We start from the raw sequence: 20,259 nt of genomic DNA on the forward strand, positions 1-20,259 counted from the left end.
ATCAAGTTGGCCCTTGAATCATAACAACCCCTTACATAACAGGATTGAGTTGTTGTGATCACTAGGGTTTCCATTGGCTTATTTTTAGACGTAGGTCTCTAGGCCTTTCTTCTTAATCCACCTGAGTCTAGGAGTTCTGCTGAAGCTTAGTTAGCATCCTGGCAACATGCATGCCTCTACTGGCAGGTGAGTGCTGGCTGCACTTGAGGTGTGTTGGCTGGAAATGGAACCTGGGTCTCCCACATAGAGAGCAGCCACCACTGAACCACCACTGCCACCTGCCAAAATAATATCCCTTTTAAAAAAGACATCCTTAGAAGACTTTGTTCTCCTTTACATATTTCCATGACCACCTATTGGTACTTCAGGTAGCGAGCAAATGTGTGATCTCTTTCATGCTTCAGGATGTTAACAATGCCTGATTGTGAAAGTGGCACAGGACTAGGCATCGTTTCGTTCTGTTTTACACAGGGTCGCTGTGACTCAGAACCTACTTGATGATGCCTAACAACAAGTGACCTAAGAGATTGAATATGCCAACTTATTAGTTTATTGCTTTGATATTTTAAATGACACAGACACAAGCCTACATTCATTGACTTCCCTCATTGCCCAGCTGACCTTGTGTCATGGCATTTCAGTCTACTTAGAGTAGAAATAAAAGTGAGGCTGGAAGGGTTGCATAGGCTTGCTCCTATATTGTGTCTTTACTTCTGCTTGGGGACTACCAGTCTAGGGCATGTATTATCTTCAGGGAGCATCCCTGGGAGCTAAGGCATGTCTGAACGTTCTTGCAGTAGACAGATTTTTTTTTAATACATAGAAATAGTTTACATTCAGAAGGAGAAGAGAGATTTGGGTAAAACAGACTAAGAAAAAATATGCTAACCTATCCACTCATTTTTTCCCAACTCACTTCATTTACTTTACCCGTGTGCATGTTAGCAGCTGTTCAGGTTGCAGGGTAACCAGTAGGCATTTATTCACCAATATCTATTAAGGCCGCGCATTTGCAAAAGAGTCTATGATGGATATAAAACAAATGGGCAATGAAGTACTTTGTCTCCTAAGACCTATACTCTTAATTGTGAACTTTAAACATAAACATATGAAATGATGGAAAAATACTTTTATCGTGGATCATCTATTTCTTGCTGCCCCCATTCTTACAAGCCCAGGGCAGATACTCAACACCTATAGCACCCATCACTCTTCTGAGTACATGTTGTTGTTGTAAGTTACTGTCGGGTCAATTCCAGATCATGAAAATCCAACATGTACAAAGTAAGACTGATCCATAGGGTTTCCGAGGCTGTGACCAAGCAGATTTCCAGGCTTGTCTTCCAAGGCACCTCTGGGTGAGTTCAGACTGCCAACCTTTTTGCTAGTAGTTGAGCGCTTAACAAGTTGCGCTCCCCAAGATACGCCTACTGTGTACATCCAAACCAAACTTGCTGCCACCAAGTTGATTCCACCTCATGGCAACCCTCCTTGGCTTTCCAAGGCTGTAAATCTTTAGGAAGTGGACTGCCTCATCTTTCCTCCATGGAGCGGCTGGAAGGGTTTGAACCACCAGCCTTCTGGTTAGCAGTCAAATGCCTTAGACACTGCACCACCAGAGCTCCCTTACTTGGTACATAGTAAACCCAAAACAAATTATTTTGGAATGAATAGCTCATTTTCTACAGGTGCAAATTAATATAACACAAATTTAGCTGATGTAATACCAAGTTAGGAGCTCTGGTAGCGTAGTGGCTAAAGCACTTGACTGCTAACCAGAAGGCTGGCGGTTCAAACCCACCAGCCACTCCTCGGAAGGAAGGTTGGGCAATCCTACTTCCGTAGTGATACTGCCTCGGAAACCCAAAGAGGGGTCGCTATGAGTCGGGGCCGACTCGACGGCACGTAACAACAACAACAACAAATACCAAGTTAAAAGGCTTCCTAGAGGCTGTGTGTTTTGAGCTAGTTTTTGAAGGAGGTGAGGAACCAAAGGGCAGAGATGGAAAATAAAGGAAAAGGTGTTTCAGACTTACGAAATGGCCTCAGTAAAGGCACTGTGAGAACAAATAGAATTGTAATCTTCCTTTTAGGTAAGCTGTGGTTAAAGTGAGTATCAAATTGATGGTCAAAAACAAATCCTTTATCTCTGATGTTCATCAACAGGAAATTTATACAAGCCTGCAGCATTGCACTTGAACTAAATGAACGGCTAATTAAAGAAGATCAAATTGAGTACCATGAAGGGCTAAAGTCAAATTTCAGAGACATGGTGAAAGAATTATCTGACATAATCCATGAGCAGGCAAGTATTAGGGTAGTTGAAAATGAGAACATGATGTGGGTGTCCCTAAAGCATTACTTAGCAGAATTTATTATGGTGAAACCCGTGCAGGCTGGAACTGAATAGAGCAGCCTTGTTTTTCTGGATCTTGTAAGTTTTCCCCTTTTGCCAGAGGGGTACAGTCTTGCCACTTTTCTGTCGCTCTGTATGAGTGGAAAATATTTGAGTTTTCCTTCTCTGACAGGTTTCCACCTTACACAGGTTCCGGCTTTCACTGTGATTTGAAATTCATGGCCTTAAAATTGCTCAGTCTGTATTTAAAAATTTGTTCATATGACCCTCAATCATTGAAATGATATAATGCGAATTGAATTTGAAGCAATTATCTGAAGCAATTACTGGAACAATTATCAATAATAAACTACCCTGTTCTTTGTGCCACAATGTCATTAGAAAGGACTAACAGAGCAAGTCTGAATTGATCTGCTATGAACATGGATAAGAGTCTCAAAAGAAGGGTCCCAAAGAAGTGATGTGTGATTGGCTCAAGAGCTGTGTCCCGAAATGAATATCCTATCTTGACTGTAAGGAATTAGATACTGTCATTTAGGTGGGATCCCGGGTGATTTCCAAATATAAGAGATTGTTTTCTTATCTATACAGCCTACAAAGCTCTCTTTTCACAGAACTTCTTAGCATTTTCGTCTGTGGCTGAATAGTAATAATAATGACCACTAACTTAGCAAAACTGAACCTAAGAAATGCAGAAGCCAATACCTGCTCATCACTTAACAGCCAAATTATGTCATAATTAAGTAATTAAAACTTTTCTTTTTTACATCTTCAACATGTTTGTAGAAGTCACAGCATGATGGTCCCTCAGTGACTGAACCTCTTAAGCTTATTAAAAGTGTTTTTCATTTGCCTACTAAGATGAAAACACCCAATAAGATTAACATTTGCTTCAGAAACCCTTCAAACTCTTTGACTTTGAAGAATTTAAAGACTTTTTAAAAAAGATACAAGGATAACTACATTAGAAAACAGATTCTTGAAGCTGGTTCCGGAAAAAAGAGCCTGAGTCATCCCTGGTGTCTGCAATTCAGTGATAATTGAAGGCATTCTCCTGTGCGAGATTTTCATGCAAAGGGTGTGTTTCCATGTAGGCTGACAGTGGTTAGTGTCCGGAGAACGGCAACGTAACAGTGGGGAACAGAGGAGGAGGAAGCTTCTGGAAAAGCTCGCTGCATCACAAAATGATTTTATGTGCTTTCTCTTAGAGCTGTGGAAAATTTCATTACAATTAACCTACAGTTGCATTGAGTGACCAGGAGTCTTAATTTTCCAACCACTGTCATCTCAGTATGAAAAATCCAGTCAGCTGAACTTTTGTCTTTCCATCTGTTTAATGAGACAAGTTACCCTAGTTCCCTACTCACCCATTCTCAGTGGCTAGGAATGTGGGATTCTTGTTAGCTGCAGTCTGGAATAAGTGTTCTGTGTCTCCCTTTGCCCATCTTTAATTTACTTCTATTAGTTTGCTTAGGAGTGACTAAAGACAGTTCTAGGGTTTCAACGGTCCTTTTTTCCTCCTTCCCAAAGCAGCTAGATAATCGGAACTGGGAAGGTAGAGACCCATTCCACTTCCTTTAGTGTCTGTATCTCAGGCTAGACTCATGAGTGCAAGGGGAGGGGATATGCCTCTCTGCAACATCATCGTCGTAAGATATACTTTTATCAAATGGACTACATAGTTTGTTCCTAGAAACTGTCCAATTCATGGGTTTCTGTTCCTTGCGATGCACAGGAGGAAAAAAAAAAAAGGCAAAAACTCCTACACAAAAGATATGAAACAATTAATTGCACATGTTGTTTTAAGCCAGTGTGTACTGTATTTTAGTTATTTAATTTGCATGCAGCTGCATGACCTAAACTCGAAATTTAAATCATTCAAATTGAAAGCAAATTATTCGATGTGCTGTTTTAACTGTGATCAAGATACTTAATTTTTTTTTTTCCCTTGGAGCTCAGTTTTTAATCTGCTGTTGTATCCCCTGTCTATTATCACTTAATTCCCATAAACCATGGCTATTTTATTCAGTTGTGGAGACTAGTAGACCCTCGCTACTCTATACTCAGGGAGCCCTGGTGGCACAGTGGTTAGGCGCTTGGCTGCTAACCGAAAGACTGATGGTTTGAACCCACCAGCCACTCAATGGGAGGAAGATGTGGCAGTCTGCTTCTGTAAAGATTACAGTCTTGGAAACCCAATGGGGCAGTTCTACTATGTCCTAATGAGTTGCTATGAGTCACATTCGACTCAACAGCAATGGATTTGTTTTTGCTTGTTTGTTTTTATCTTATTCTATATTAAAAGCTAACCAAGAATTCTCTTCCTTTCTAATGTATTATATTTATGAAAGCTTTCTGTATAATAGCTCAAAAGAAGACAATGTATAAATGTGTACTAAAATACAAAATAGTCTGTTAGGCTCCATAAATGATTACTTGATCAAAAGATACAGCCTGGACGTTCCTTGGCCCTTTTAAATGTAATCTGTTATAATATACCAAAGTAAATAGTCCTTTTCAGAACTTGTTAAACCTTTTAACTTCTTTTTAAAGGGATTTATATTATTTTAAAGCTATTTAGTGGCAGATTTCTTAATTAGATAGGGTTGATGGTGGCCTTTATAGTGCTTGTTTGGTATGTTTCATAATTTCTTAAGACTGCATATCCCATTCTTTGTCACATCTAATGGGTGTGGATAATCAGTTGTTGTTGTTGTGTGGTATCAAGTCAGTTCCAACTCACAGCAGCTCTTTCTGGCAGTAGAACTGACCCCATAGGGTTTCCTACACTGTAATCTCTATGGGAGCAGTTTGCCACATCTTTCTCCCATGGAGCAGATAGTGGGTTTAAACCACTGACCTTTCAGTTATCAGCCTAGCACTTAACCATTGCACCACCAGTGCCCCTATGATAATCAATCAATCAATCATCTCTTAAACCTTTGTTATGCTTTCAAATCAATGTCATGAGTTAATGATTTTTGTAAGAGGAATTTTATCTATCAAGGTTTTCATTTAAGCCTTATGATTTGGCTCGGGATAGCCACCATAGACCAGCTTTCAGGATTACTATAGAAGTTGCAGAGCTAGCTTGAGAATCAAATATTGAAAACTTGAGAACTGAGCCGAGACTTTATAGTAAATATATATCAATTACAATGCGTACTCTATTGTTTTCCTCTATCTAAACCAAGTGTAAGATCTGTTACTTTTGCTTTTGATCACACTATAATGGAAATTTTTTTTCAATATTTATAGTAATAAGAATAGATGTGTGTCTATGTGCTTATGAGACTATAAAATTTATTCATGAAATTCTCCATTTCCAAGAAAAATCTTTTGTATTTATTACCTTACGTAATTATAGTGTGTCTTAAAACATGCACTTAAGACTTTCATCTTCATTTAATACTATTTCCAAGTTTCCAGGAAAGGGTTACAGGGTATCTGCGTGTTTGAAAAGCCCCACAGGTAATTCTGAGAAATGCTGTATGTCTTAGTTATCTAGTGTTGCTATAATAGAAATACCACAAGTGGCTGGCTTTAACAAACGCATTTATTTTCATACAATATAGGAAGCTAGAAGTTCGAAATCTGGGTGGCAACTCTAGGAGAAGGCTTTCTGTCCCTGTTGGGTCTGGACGAAGGTCCTTGTCTCCTCTGAGCTTCTGCTCCTGGGAGATCTTCACGTGGCTTGACATGTGTCTTCCCCCATCTCTGCTGTGGTGTTTAATCTGTTTTATATCTGAAAAGAGATTAACTCGAGACCCACCTATCATAATTCTGCCTCATTAACATAACAAAGACAGACCCCATTCCCAATTGGGATTATAACCATGGTCGTAGAGGTTAGGATTTACAGCACCTATTTTGGGGGACACAATTCAATCTATAACACTGTGTTAGAAGAGGATCCAGAAATCATGTCAAAGAATCCACTGTTTAGAGCTCTTATTAAGACTATCTGTTAAAGCATTTTAAAGATTGCATTACCTCTCCCTTTTTATTTGATTTTTACAGTTTGAATACTTTTTATTTTCTTAATAAGTAACCAGTTCTTTTCTGCTTTTTTGATATGCTGCCTTTGTAATACAGCTGTGAAGACTTAAGTCGGTAATGTTATTCTTTGCTCTTTCTGCTTTATGTCATTTTAAATAACTAAGTGTCAGTGATAAATTGAAACCTGCCTGTGTTTTCATATACACATTCTTTTTTGGCAGTGCATATCTTGCTTCATGAAAAACATGCTGATTTCTTTTGTTTTAGATACTACAAGAAGACACAATGCATTCTCCCTGGATGAGCAACACATTACATGTATTTTGTGCAATTAGTGGAACATCAAGTGACAGAGGGTATGGTTCCCCGCGATATGCTGCTGAAGTATGAGGACATGTAGATGGAAAGTGACGAGACTGACCTTTCTCAGGAATATTTGGAGCTGTGCAAATGTTAAAATTTAAAGATCCGATATACATGGAGTGTTCCCTCCACACACCAAAATTGTCATGCTTTCAAACAGGGTGCTTACATATTTGTAAATATTTAACCAACTTGAAAGTGCCTGGAATATTGCACCACTGTGCTTGGTTTGTACTTTTTAAGGTAAACCTATATACTGAAAAAGTAGAGCTCAAAGACATTAATTCAGTTTGCTTAATTATTGCTTAAAATAATGGTACTATGTAAAATTGTATAATGGAACACAATAAAAGGTAAAACTTATTTGTAATTAGAAGTGGAGGAAATAATACTTTGGACTTAGCATTTTTATTAAAAAGAAGCTTAATTCATTATCAGACTAATCTTTTGAGGACAAATATTGATAGCATTTCCATAAAACATGGATATCTCAAATGGCAGCAGGATAATTTGGATCTTTGCCTATTATTAGTCAAGGATTGACTAAAGGAACCAAAAGCATTCATTAACTAGGAACGTTTCAAAAGGAAACGATATACAAAGAAATACCAAGCTTATTATTCCTTGAAGTTTTGATCTGATGATACTGGGTAATTTAGTTGGTCTGCCTTCCACATAGAGAAATGAGAGATTCATATGTGGCATAGGTTTCCCCTAGCAAGCCGTGTTTGTTGCCAAAGCTTGATTATCTGTCTGGGGTGATCCATAAAGCTAAACAAAACATTTCTGAGAATTTGCTGTGAGTATATCCTATCCAACCACACAGCTTAACAGCAGGATCCAAGGTGGACGTTGTATAAGGCTTCTTTTCCTCACTTACAGCATTAACAAGCATTTTGATAGGTCGTGATGGTTGCAAGCCATGGGAGAGTATATGTAACCACCCTAAAAGATTTCACACCTACTAACTAGGGGTTACATTTCTATTTCTGAAGAAACCTCAATTTACCGAAATAATTCAAGAGAAACCCAGATGTGGGGAACTTGTTTTTAGCTTGAATTATCCATATACTTTTACCTGCCTTCATGTAAACGTTCAGTTCTGGACTATTTTCATTATGTAGTTTAGCCTCTTTTGCTGATGAAAAAAAAAAAAAAAACTGTGGCAGTGAACTATAAAAGGATTCCGTGGATCCTTGGCTTTTTGAATACTTTGTGATCAAGTAAATGTTAAACATGATGCTCCTCACTTGATCATTTTTCTTTGCATGTCCTTTTTAAGCTTTCAGGGGAAGAGAAATCAATTTTGTATCTTAACAAGGTATTGAGAAGTATTTCAGAAGCAGTTTGTAATTCTTCCATATCTGAGAGTAACCTATAAAGTTAGTTTCTTCTTTAAAATGATTTGACATGTATGTGAAAGGAAACATCTCCTAGAGTGAGTGCTGCCATCTGAGAGAGAGGCATCCTGGGAAAACTCCAGTGCTCTTGTCAACAAGGAGCAACTGTCACTTCCTCCAGCATTGTGCTATGCACTATGGGTAAGTTTTGGAAAGTATAATAAATGACCCCTGCCCTCAAGGAGTTTGAAATCTAGTTGAAGAAACAAGATATCCATACAATTAAATAATAAGAGTTCATATATGAGACTTGGAGAGTTGTATATGAGTATTACCAAATGAATGACACTGTCAATGATTCTTACCACATTGGAGGAAAGAAGGAGAAATCACTGTGAATTGTCATGTTCTGGGAGGGGATATGGGGGGGAGGGAACAAGCCGTAAACCAGGCTGTTGAAGATGAATGGTATTCTGTGCAAAAAGAACACCATTAGCAAAGGTGCAGAAAGAATTAGCAGAAGTTCAGGGGATGGTGAGAAGACCAGTTTTATTCACAGAAGCAGTAGATGATAAATCTAAAAAAGGAGAGTTTGGAGCAGACTTTGGAAGGCCTTGAGTGTTGGGCAAATAGTGTTTGGACTTTGTTCAATAGGCATGGGGGAGCCAGTCAAGGTTTTTAAACAGATTACTTGATTAAATATTTAATCTCTTAGATTGCTGCCAGTTGCATCTGGGGCAGAGAGAGATGGAAATGGAAACCAATTAGACAGCAATTGCAGTTATCCAGTTATGAGTCTGTAAAACCCTAGAATTGAGTGATATGGACAGGAATGGAGAAGAAAAGACAAGTACAAGAGACACTATGCAGGAAGACTGGACAGGACTCACTGAATGGCGAAGGAGAAAAAAGGAAAAGTCGAGATAATTTGTTTCCTGTGGCCATTGAATTCTCCATGACAGACAATTTCACTAGATTTATTTTTGCCAGCTTTAAGGGCAACAAGCTCTGGAGAATAGGGGGAGCTGGACTGGAGAGAACCAGGTGAATGAATGTGTTCCTAAACATTCATGTTAGGTATTACCATTTATATAGTTTAGTGATTCCAGGAAGTTATTTGACTTCCACAGATGAACTCACATCACAGAATACTTTTCTGCTCTACTGGATGTTTTGTCATTAAACTTGAGTCCCATTTTTCCTTCAAAACTATTGTTTTGATAGCCCTTGAACATATTATGAAATAAGTCACAATTGGTAATGTTAGTTTATCAGTAGAATGATAATCCATAGAGAAAGTAAGTCATTTGATGCAAATTTCCAGTAACCAGTCACCAGTTCTGTGGCATCAGGTCTACCACTGTTACATGATTTGGCTACATATATAAGTGTTGTAAGCATCTTTTAAAAATGAAATAGAAAGCAGCAGTGTTAGCAGTAGCTTTAGAACCTGTGCCAACACACCATCATAAAACAAGCAGTGTCTTATGGGTTCATTGATAAACTAAATAGGTCATAATAATAACCCAAGCTTTTAGACAGTGATTGCAACTTGAGATCCCTTGTAATGGCATAGTGTAATATAAATTAGTTTTATCTGAGATGAAGAATATGATCAATGGATTAGAATAATAGGAAATTCCAAAGTCTTCCAAATATTATTTTCAGGACTTGACCCACAAAATGTTGGGCTACTTTTAGTCTTAGTCGTGAGAACACAACACAACTTCAGCTATCAAAACTCAAAGGGAAAGAAATCCAATGAAAGTTGGTTTGGGTTGGGGGTGGGTTTGTATAACAAGGCGGCTACTGTGTCCTAGAACTGGCCAGTAGTAGTACTTTATCTGCTTACAGTTACAAGAAATGTTTTTCTCTAGTCCCTAACCACATAATGGTCACTCTAGAAGTTGTGGCCAAGTTTCTCAAAAATTTTGCCTCTGTGGCATGGCATTTTTAAACTTTTCTAACATGCTTTTTTTTTTTCCTTCTGCTTTTCCTCTTTATGAGCTGTAATTCATGTACCATACAATTCACCCACATAGGTTGTACAATTTGATCATTTTTAATATATTCACAGACTTTGTGTGACCATTGCCATCATCAGTTTTAGATCATTTCTGCCATCCTCAAAAGAAACTAACTCCGCGAGCATTGAAAGTCACTCCCCCTTCCCGACTCCCCAATCACCTAGCAACCACTAATCTACTTTCTGTTTCTATGGGATTTGCCTATTCTGGATATTCCATATAAATGAAATCCTACCATATATGGCATTTTGTGACTGACTTCTGTAGTATAGTATTCTCAAGCTTCAGTCATATTGTAGCATGAATCAGTACTTCATTCTTTTTTATGAACAAATACTACTCCATTGTATGGTTAATACCATGTTTTATCCATTCATCTATTTATGGGCATTTGGGTTATCTCCACTTTTTGGCCATGTGAATAATGCTACTATGAGCATTCACATTCACTGTTTGAACACCTATTTTCAATTTTGGGGGCTTCTGGGCACATATCTAGAAATGGGATTACTGGGTAATAACTATGTCTAAGCTTTTGAGGAAACTCCAGAGTGTTTTCTAAAGTGACTGAAATAATTTTACATTCCTACTACCAAAGTATGGGGTTCCTATTTCTCCACATCCTCTTGTTAGTGTCTTTTTTTTTTTTTAAGCCTTCAGAGTGAGTGTGAAGTAGTATGTTTTTGTTTTGATTTGCATTTACCTGATGTCTAATGGTGGTGTGCTTTCTTTCATGTGCTTGTTGACAATTTTTATATCTTTTGTGGATATATTCCCATTTTTAATTAGGTTATTTGTCTTTTTATTGTTCATTTGTAATAATTGTTTATCTATTCTAGATACAAGTCCCTCATCAGATATATGATTTGTAAAAATTCTCTCCCATTCTGTGGGTTGTCTTTTCACTTTTTTGGTGGTGTCCTTTGAAGCACAACTTTTAAATTTAGATGAAGTCTAACTTATGTTTTCTTTTGTTGCTTTTGCTTTGGTGTTATATATAAAAAGGCTCTGTCTAATCTACAGTCATGAAAATTTAAACCTATGCTTCCAAGAGTTTTCTAGTTTAAGCTCTTACTCTTAGATTGTTGATACATTTTGAGTTTATTTTTATATATGGTGTGAAGTAGGAGTCCAGCTTCATTCTTTCACATGTAAATATCCATTTATCTAAGCACTATTTGTTGAAAGAATATTCTTTCCCCAGTGAAGGATCCTGGCACCCTTGTTGAAAAGCAATTGATCATAGATGTATGGGTTTGTTTCTGGACTCTCACTTCTATTCCATTGATCTCTATGTCTATCTTTATGCCAGTACCACACTATCATAATTACTGTAGTTTTGTAGTCAGTTTTGAAATGGAGAAGTGCAAGTCCTCCAAATTTTTTCTTCTTCTAGATTGTTTTGGCTATTGTGAGTTCCTTACATTTCCATATGAATTTTAGGATCATCTTGTCGATTTCTGCACATTTAAAAAAAAAAGTTGGAATTTTGGTGGAGATTGCATTGAATCTGTAGCTCAATTTGGAGAATATTGCCATCTTAACAACATTAAGTCATCCGATTCACGAACACAGGATGTTTTCCCATTTCTTTTAGTCTTCTTTCATTTCTTTCAGCGGTGTAGTGGTTTTCAGTCTTGCACATCGTTTGTCAAATTTATTCCTAAGCATTTTACTTCTTTTGATGCTATAGTTTTCTTACCTTATTTTCAGATTGTTCATTGCTAGCTTATAGAAATAAGCCTATTTTTGTATATCGGTCTCACATCCTGCAACTTAGATGAATTCGTTTATTATCTCTAAAGATTTGGGGGTATTTTTCAGAGTTTTCAAAATGTAAGAGTATGTCATCTGCAAATAGAGATCGTTTCACCTCTTCCTGTCCAACCTCAATGCCCTTTTTCTGTTTCTTACCTAGAACCTAGCTAGAACTTCCTATACAGTGTTGAATAGAAGTGGTGAGAACAGACAGCCTTGTCTTGTTTATAATCCTTGGGGAAAAGCTTTCAGTCTTTCACCATTAAGTATCATGTTAGCTGTAGGTTCTTCACAGATGCTTTTTTATCAAGTTGAGGAAGTTCCCTCCAATTTGCTTTTGCACCTACCTGTTTTCTAATACAAGTTTCCCAATGACCATATCTCTATATGACATATGGAGAAACGGATGCTCAAATGATTAAGAAATGTGCTCAAAATACACATCAAATTTGAGATAAGGCCAAGGTCTTATAATAGTCTACATTGTTTTCAATTACTCTATACTATTTCCTTATGGTCTCCTGCTGCGACTTTAAAGAGAGGAACTGAAATAAGTTCATTTCTTCCACTTGTTTACTAAAAAGGTAAGCTCCAGAAGGGTAGAGTCTATGTCTTATTTGTTCACCTCTGTTTCCCCAGCACCAAAAAAAATGCGTGACACTGAACAATGCTCAAGCAAGCTCAAGGAAATAAAGCCAGCTTCGATAAACAGATGCTTCTGGAGTCATTATTATGTGTAAGGCAGTGTGGGCAGAAATCTGCCCTCAAAGAGATTGTGGTTGGGGGAGATAAGACATATTCATATAAAAAGATTATATGAAGAGGTCTGATAATATCAAATCAGTGACAATGACAAGCATTTGAAAAGGCAGAACCTTTCTAGATATGGACCAAAAAAGGCTTCAAGGAGAAGGCAGAGCATGAACAGAACCTTGAATGATGGGTAGGAACTAGCATGAGTGTGTTGAGGAAGTACCTTAGGCAAAGTTTTTAAAAACAGGAAGTTTAAAAAATCAACTTCTTCATTTTTGTTGTTGCATAAATGCTATTAAAAAAGAGACATGGCAGAGCAAAAATAATGAGTAATAAGTACATATAAAATCAGGTAACATTCTCTACATTTTCTCAGCCATGTACTCCCTTATTCCATTTCAGTCTTAGAGTAAATCAGCATTTTCTTTTTGTCCAGAAAATTTATGCTCAACTAGCTTCATTTCTCTGATGGAAAACTTTTCCAGCGAATCTCAGTTAATTTCTAGTCTACAAGTCCCTTTTTTTTAAAATGTACCATATCATTTTGTTATAGTGACTCCTTCAGTATCTTTCCTAGGGTTGAGAGTCTTAGAGGCTCTGACCCTTCATTAATTATGTGACTGTATGGGTCTTTAGCAAAAAACTCAGTTGAAGCTACCATATGATCAGGTAATGGCTGCACTCTAGGAACATTTACCGATCACCCACTGTGAGCTGGTTCTATGAATGATCAAAACAGTGTACAGTGGGCAATATGCAGATGAGATACTGCAAGAGATAACCCAAGGATATTATTTTTCTGTCATTAACAAACTGAGTCAAATTCAATATTCTTGAGACATGTCTCTTTGAGAGAGAGCAATGGACTGGTATATTTGATTAAGGAGCAAAAATACATATATATAATATATATATAATATATATATTCATGTTCAATATAAAGCTGACCAGCTTCTATTATACAGTGAATTGTTTCAGAATTCTCTGGCAACATATTCAGGATTTGAGATAGACCAGTGAAGGCCCAAAGGCCCAGGGACATTCTCAGTGTATCTGCCCACATTATCTTCTGTATGCAGAAGGTTTGCCTTGGGTCCAACACCTGAAGTTTGTCCTTCTTGGCTGCCTGGAGTCCACAATAGTCTCAGGTCCCTTTCATGTCCAGCTAAAAACTCAAGTCTCCATTTTTTTTTTTAAGTTTTTCACAATGCATTTTTGCTCTGTTCACAAAACAAAAGCCTGAAGAATGATGGAAGCTGCTGAAGAAAATGAGTGGCATCAGGCATCATCCCATTTGAGGAAAATTTCCTGCTCATTTGGTACTGAGATACAAGGAAGGGTTATACCGGCACTTTATATTTAAAGTTGACTTGGTTTTGTACTCACTACGTCAAAGTCTGGGTCACAGTCCCCATGGTACTCTTTAACTCATCTTGAGATCCCTTGCAATGAGATTAGTACTATTCCCTCCCTCCCTCATTCTAAACTAAATCTAGACACCCAGTAAAGCACATTCTGAAAGAGGATGCAAGTAAAACAAGGGCCAGGTTGACAAAATCATCCCTATAAGAACAAGTAAAATAAAAACCTCCAGAAGGAAATTAACTGCCCTTTGTTCTACATCATGGCAGAAATCAAGGGGTTTGGGGTTACCAAGTATGTAGAGGGTCCGCTGAAGATGATTCGGGTCACATGTCAGAGAAATTATTTTCATGGAAATAACTTTCAATATTTACACAGAATGTTTTGTGTTTGTGAAAATAACACCACAACCACAACCATCATCACCACCACTTGCTTATTGAAATGAAGGTCAAAATCAAAGTTTTAGCCCCGGAAGGAGAATTCTCTAGAGGGAAGATTTAACACTGTCCCCATTGGTTTAACCATCTTGTGATTTTTCTCACTTATAGTGGAACTGCAGCCCGCATGATGACCACCAGGTATGTTTCGTCAGGAGTCTGTGCTTCTAGGCAAAATTCTTTGGTAGAGGCTAATTAGGGGCCCCCATAGCCTACCCAGGGACTTTGGCTGCCCTCCCTCTAATGGTTATTCTTATTTTGAAAGTTTTGCCATTCCTTCTGTACAGCATAGTGGTTAGAAGCACAGACTCTAAAGGAAAACTGCCTAGCTCAGAATCCTAGCACGTTGTATACTGAACTGTACGACAGTGGGCACGTTACTTAATCCCTCTGTTCCTTTGTTTCTTCATCTGTAAAACGGAGCTAATAATTGTATCTACCTCATAAGATTATTGTGAGGACTCGATGAGGTAAAGTATGTAAAACAGAACAATGCCTGATTCTATGTACATATGTATGTATATGTGTATATATATATTTTTTATAAGGAGCTGTGGTGGCATAGTGCCTAAGGCGTTTGACTGCTAACCAGAAGGCTGGTAGTTCAAACCCACCAGCCACTCCTTGGAAGAAAGACTGGGCAATCTTCTGTAGAGATACCACCTCGGAAACCCAAGGACAGGTCGCTATGAGTTGAAATTGATTTAAGTGTAAGTATAATCTTTCCTCAAAGCGTAGGAGAATTTTTCCAACCATCACATCTTCTATGTCTCTGGACGCATCCCTCCATTCCAGATGGCAGTGAGGGAGGGGCAAAGGTGGGTCATTGTCAGGGCATTTTTACCGTTTGATAGTCTACATGTCATCTGTGCCTTCACTCTGTCTTACCAAATGATGGAGATCTGTGCCCCCATGCAGGGACATTATACCTCTCATTTGGATTTCCGCTGTCGACACTCACAGATAACTAACTGTTCTACAGCTCTCTCAAAAAGATTGAAAAGCTTTTCAGAGTTCCCTTTCCCCATCTTCTACCCTTTATAGCTAAAGAAACCCTTTAGGAGAAACTGCTAAACCGATCTTATTTAAAGATATTTCATTCTCACTTGAGGTGATGAGGCTGGAGTTGAGATCTATCTTCTCATTCCAATAAGTTGCTGGCCCCTACCTCCTAGTGCCCTCCTAGGCCCTGTCCTCCCCAACACTCGGTCCTTTCACCTCTCTGAGAGCACCCCAATACTTATTTGCTTGTTCCTTCCCCTCATATTAGGCTTCCGATGCCCATTATTTGGCTGTAGGACCTGGAACTCTAGTCCATGCCACCTGAGAGCTATTAAGTCTTCATAGCCATAGCTCTCAGAGAAACCAACATTTAGCCAAAATCTGATAAATCTCCTCCACTAGGTAAACAGTCTTGAGGTGTAGCCTACTATAATTTCCCTCTAACCAAGATGTGAAATTGTTCTCAAAGATGGATTCCTCTCTGTCCTCAGTCTCCTCCCCTGCCATGTATTTCCCAGCAAGGATTTCTTCCTTTAGATGGCCAGGAGCCAATCAGTCACTGCCTCTGCTCTGCCTCGTCTGGCTCTGATATTGGGACATCCCTAGGAAGTCAGCTACCCCACCATCCTACTCCCTCTACCAGGATGTGGCAGAGTGGGGGTGGGGTGTCTTGTACTTCCCCTTCAAGGAAGCCAAATGTCCCAAGACATGGAATTGCCTGAAGCCCAACTTTCACCACTGGCATTCCACTGGCTGGCCTTACACTCACCTGTTTGGTTATCGTTTGCTTTATTGGGTTTTTGGATGGTCCCTAAAATCTTAACCTGGTCCAATTATGCCCCCCCAGGAGATATTTGGCAGTGTCTGGAGACGTTTTTGGTTGTCACAACTAAGGGAGGGGTGCCTACTGAAATCTACTAGAGTCCAGCAATGCTGCTAAAACCATTCCACTATGCACAGGACAACCCCCCACAACAAATCAAAATATCAGTAGTGCTGAGCTTGAAAAATGCTGTGTTGGAAAGACTGTTTCCCTCACCGGACTCCTTGATGGCTACTCCACCAGATGGTTGATCCTCAAGGATTCTTCCTAGTCATTCCACTAATTTGTCTACTAGGAGATTTCTGTTTCCACTAATGGTTGGTTTTACCCTCAGCTGCAACTACCTTCTCTTTTGCATGCTCACATATCACAAGCAGTCGTGGTGTGCCTCACCTTCATTCCTACCTCTGCAATTAGTCTCCAGGTTGGCCATACTCAAGAACCTGAGGATGCTCAAGATCAGCTTCATGAGCTCTGTGGTGACCCTTTCTGGTGAAGTCTTTCTCATTACTAGCAACCATCCAACTTACTAATTTAGCCAAACTCATTGCTGTCAAATCGGATCCGACTCATAGCGACCCCTCCTTGGATTTCCGAGGCAGTATCACTACGGAAGTAGATTGCCCAACCTTCCTTCCAAGCAGTGGCTGGTGGGTTTGAACTGCCAGCCTCCTGGTTAGCAGTCAAGTGCCTTAGGCACTCTGCTACCAGAGCTCCTAGACACCTGAAATATAGAGGGTGTTCAATACTTAGTAAAAACAACTCCAATTTATTGCTGCTGTCATCTATGGAGCAGTTTACTTTCCTTAATAAAGCTAGACTCAAGACCACTAAGATTAGCCCTGAAGGCAAAAGTGGTAGGTGGGGAGGCTTACTACAGGAGGACATAAAAATAAAGTCTTAAATCAATGAAGAGATACATTTATTACAGTCAAAATCCCAAAAGGATTTTTTTGAGACATGACAATGATTTATAATGAGGAAATAATAAAGATGTGAACATAGGTAAGAAACATACCAAAAAAAAAAAAAAAAGTAAGAAGAAGCAGAGGCTTGCCCAAGCAGACATTGAAATGAATAATATAGATAAGTAAACAGAGCATTTATTAACTCTGAAAGGCAGAAGAATGTAACATAATAGGATACAGAATTAGATCCATATGTATCTGGAAATGTATGTGATAAAGTTTTCATTTCAAGAAATAAATCAGTACATAGTATTTAGATTATTCAATAAATAATGCTCAAATAATTGGCCAAGCATTTGGATAAAAATTATGAGGTCCTTGCCTACTACTTAAACTAAAATAAATTGCAAATTGATAAAAGATGTAAATGTAAAATAAAGACAACTAGAATTGAACATGTATGACTATGTTTGCAATCTTGAAGTGAGGAAGGTTTGTTTTGTTTTAAACTTTTATTGTGGTGAAAACACATACCAAGACATTCACCAACATAACAACTTCCATATTTATAGGGATATTGATGACATTTTTCATGTGCCACCATTATTGCTATCCTTTTCCAAACTATTCTACCACCATTAGCATAGACTCAATACCCCACAAACAAAAGCTTCCCCTTCCCACCCCACCCCTTGTAACCACTACTAATCTTTGGTTTCTATATATGTGAAGAAGGTCTTTTTAAGGAAGGCTCAAAATCCAAAAATCAAAAAGGAAAACACTTCAATTAATCAAAATTAATCATTTTGATCACATAAAAAAGTTTAGAACAAAGTCAAAAGAAGAACACAGAGTAAAATATATGTAGTACTCACAATAGATTAAGAACAACTCACTCACTAAACCAAACACTGCCATCGAGTGGATTCAACTCATAGCTACCCCTCCTTGGGTTTCTGAGGTGGTATCTCTATGGAAGTAGGTTGCCCAATCTTCCTTCTGAGGAGTAGCTGGTGGGTTTGAATGCACTGTGCCACCAGAGTTCCCAGATTAAGAATAAATATCCTTAATATAAAAAGAGCTCTTAGAAATCAGTAAAATGGAATTCCCCAATAAGAAAATGGGTAAAGGCTCTGAATAGGCAATTTGCAGAAGGCAAAATACAAATGATCAATAAGTATAGGAATAAATGATGTTCTTTAAAAATTAAAACAACAGCCAAAGGAGGAAGAGAAGACATTTTTATTAAAATCTATTCTGTTGCCGTCAAGTTGATTCTGGTTTATATCAACCCTGCAGGACAGAATAGACCCATGCACACACCCCAGGGTTTCCAAGGCTGTAATCTTTACAGAAGCACATTGCCACACATTTCTCCCACAGAGCAGCTGGTAGGTGGGTTCAAACTGCCAACCTTTCAGTTAGCAGCCAGGCACTTCACCATGGTGCCACCAGGGCTCATTTATTAAACTCTAAAGAGGAACAAAAGGGAAATAAACACCTGTGCTATCTAGGCTAAAAAAGTTGGCACAACTTCAGAGACACCTTACCTGGGTTCCCTGCTTTTTCTCCCTGCTGCTCACCACATACAAGTTACCACTCACCTTGGTAGGTTCCTCCTAGACATCTTGACATCTTGGTAAAGATGGAGAGAGTCATAGTCCCACTACACATGCCATTGAGAACTCTCCCCCACTGTTCATTTTTTTTTTGTTTGAGAAATAGACATTTAGACGGCACGTAACAACAACAACAACAAAGTGGCTGACAATGGGAATTGACTTGTCCATGTGAGGACTCACCTCTGAGTCGTAGAGGTGCTACTTTGCTGTGGTTGACCCAAACATAGACCCATATCTAAACAAAGCATAACTGCAACATTCATAAAACAAGAACCACACTTAGTAATACATGTGGGATCATTGCAGGTCAGTAAATAATGAGGAAAGGAGAAAAAGAGTGTGGAAAAGAATGAGGATCATAACTCATATAATGATTTAATATGCACCTGACACAGTTCTAAGTGCTTCACATACACTAACTGATTGAATCCTCACAACAAACATGCGAGATAATTAATACTATTCCCTCTTTTACGGAAAACTGAGGCACATCAAAGGTAGATGTTGTATTGGGTACCATCAACTCATAGCAACTCCATGTGACGGAATAGAACTGCCCCCCATAAAGTTTTCTTGGCTATAATCTTTACAGGAGATTGCCAGGTCTTTCTCCCTCAGAGCCATTGGGTGGATTCAAATCACCTTTTGATGAGAAGTCAAGTGCTTAATCATTGAGCTTGTCTAAAATCATGCAATCAGGAAGTGGCAGCACTGGGATTTAAACCCAGAGTGTGGTGCAACAACTCACGCTCTTAGCCATGATACTGAGAAGAATCAAGGGGAAAAGAAGAGAGATCCAAGAGAATAGGAAGAGGAAGATGTTAAGGAAGAGAAAGTCCCACTAGGAGGCAGTTGCTAGATGGCAATCTTCTTCCTCGGGACCTTGCAATTCCCACCTTTGTCTCTGTAACCAAACCCAAAACCCACTGCCGTCAAGTCAATTCCAACTCATAGCAACCCTATAGGACTGAACAGAACTGCCTGACAGGGTTTCCTAGATTCTAATCTTTATGGAAGCAAATCTCCAGGGTGCCTATGAGTCACAGTTGACTCAATGGCAGTGAGTTTGGTCCAAACCACCAACCTTTCAGTTAGTTCTTGTTGTGTTGTAAAACTCACTAACTCACTGACATTGAGTCGGATCCTACTCATAGCGACCCCTCCTTGGATTTCCGAGGTGGTATCACTACGGAAGTAGATTGTCCAACCTTCCTTCTGAGTTGTGTTGTTAGGTGCCATCAAGTTGTCTCCGACTCATAGCGACCCCATGTACAACAATGAAACACTGCCTGGTCCTGCACCATCCTGACAATCCTTTCCACGCTTGAGCCCATCATTGGAGCCACCGTGTCAATCCATCTCATTGAGGACCTTCCCCTTCTTCACTGACCCTCTACTTTACCAAGCATGATATCCTCCTCCAGGGACTGGTCCCTTCTGACAACATGACCAAAGTAGGTGAGACAAAGTCTGGCCATTCTCACTTCCAAGGAGCATTCCAGCTGT

The 20,259-nt window shown here is 38.8% G+C and overlaps 1 protein-coding gene across 1 annotated transcript in view; it reads left to right on the top strand.

Annotated features, from left to right (window-relative positions):
* Positions 1 to 6,745, top strand: part of DOCK11 (dedicator of cytokinesis 11) — a 165,764-nt gene extending 159,019 nt beyond the window's left edge. The window contains 2 exon segments of the mRNA XM_042782197.1: positions 2,158 to 2,305; positions 6,623 to 6,745. Coding sequence (XP_042638131.1) covers positions 2,158 to 2,305; positions 6,623 to 6,745 — 271 coding nt within the window.
* The last annotated feature ends 13,514 nt before the right edge of the window (positions 6,746 to 20,259 follow it).

Source organism: Orycteropus afer, unplaced genomic scaffold (genome assembly GCF_000298275.1).
Source record: "Orycteropus afer afer isolate SDZICR_OR568_19922 unplaced genomic scaffold, OryAfe1.0 scaffold00259, whole genome shotgun sequence".
In the NCBI taxonomy this organism is placed as follows: domain Eukaryota; kingdom Metazoa; phylum Chordata; class Mammalia; order Tubulidentata; family Orycteropodidae; genus Orycteropus; species Orycteropus afer.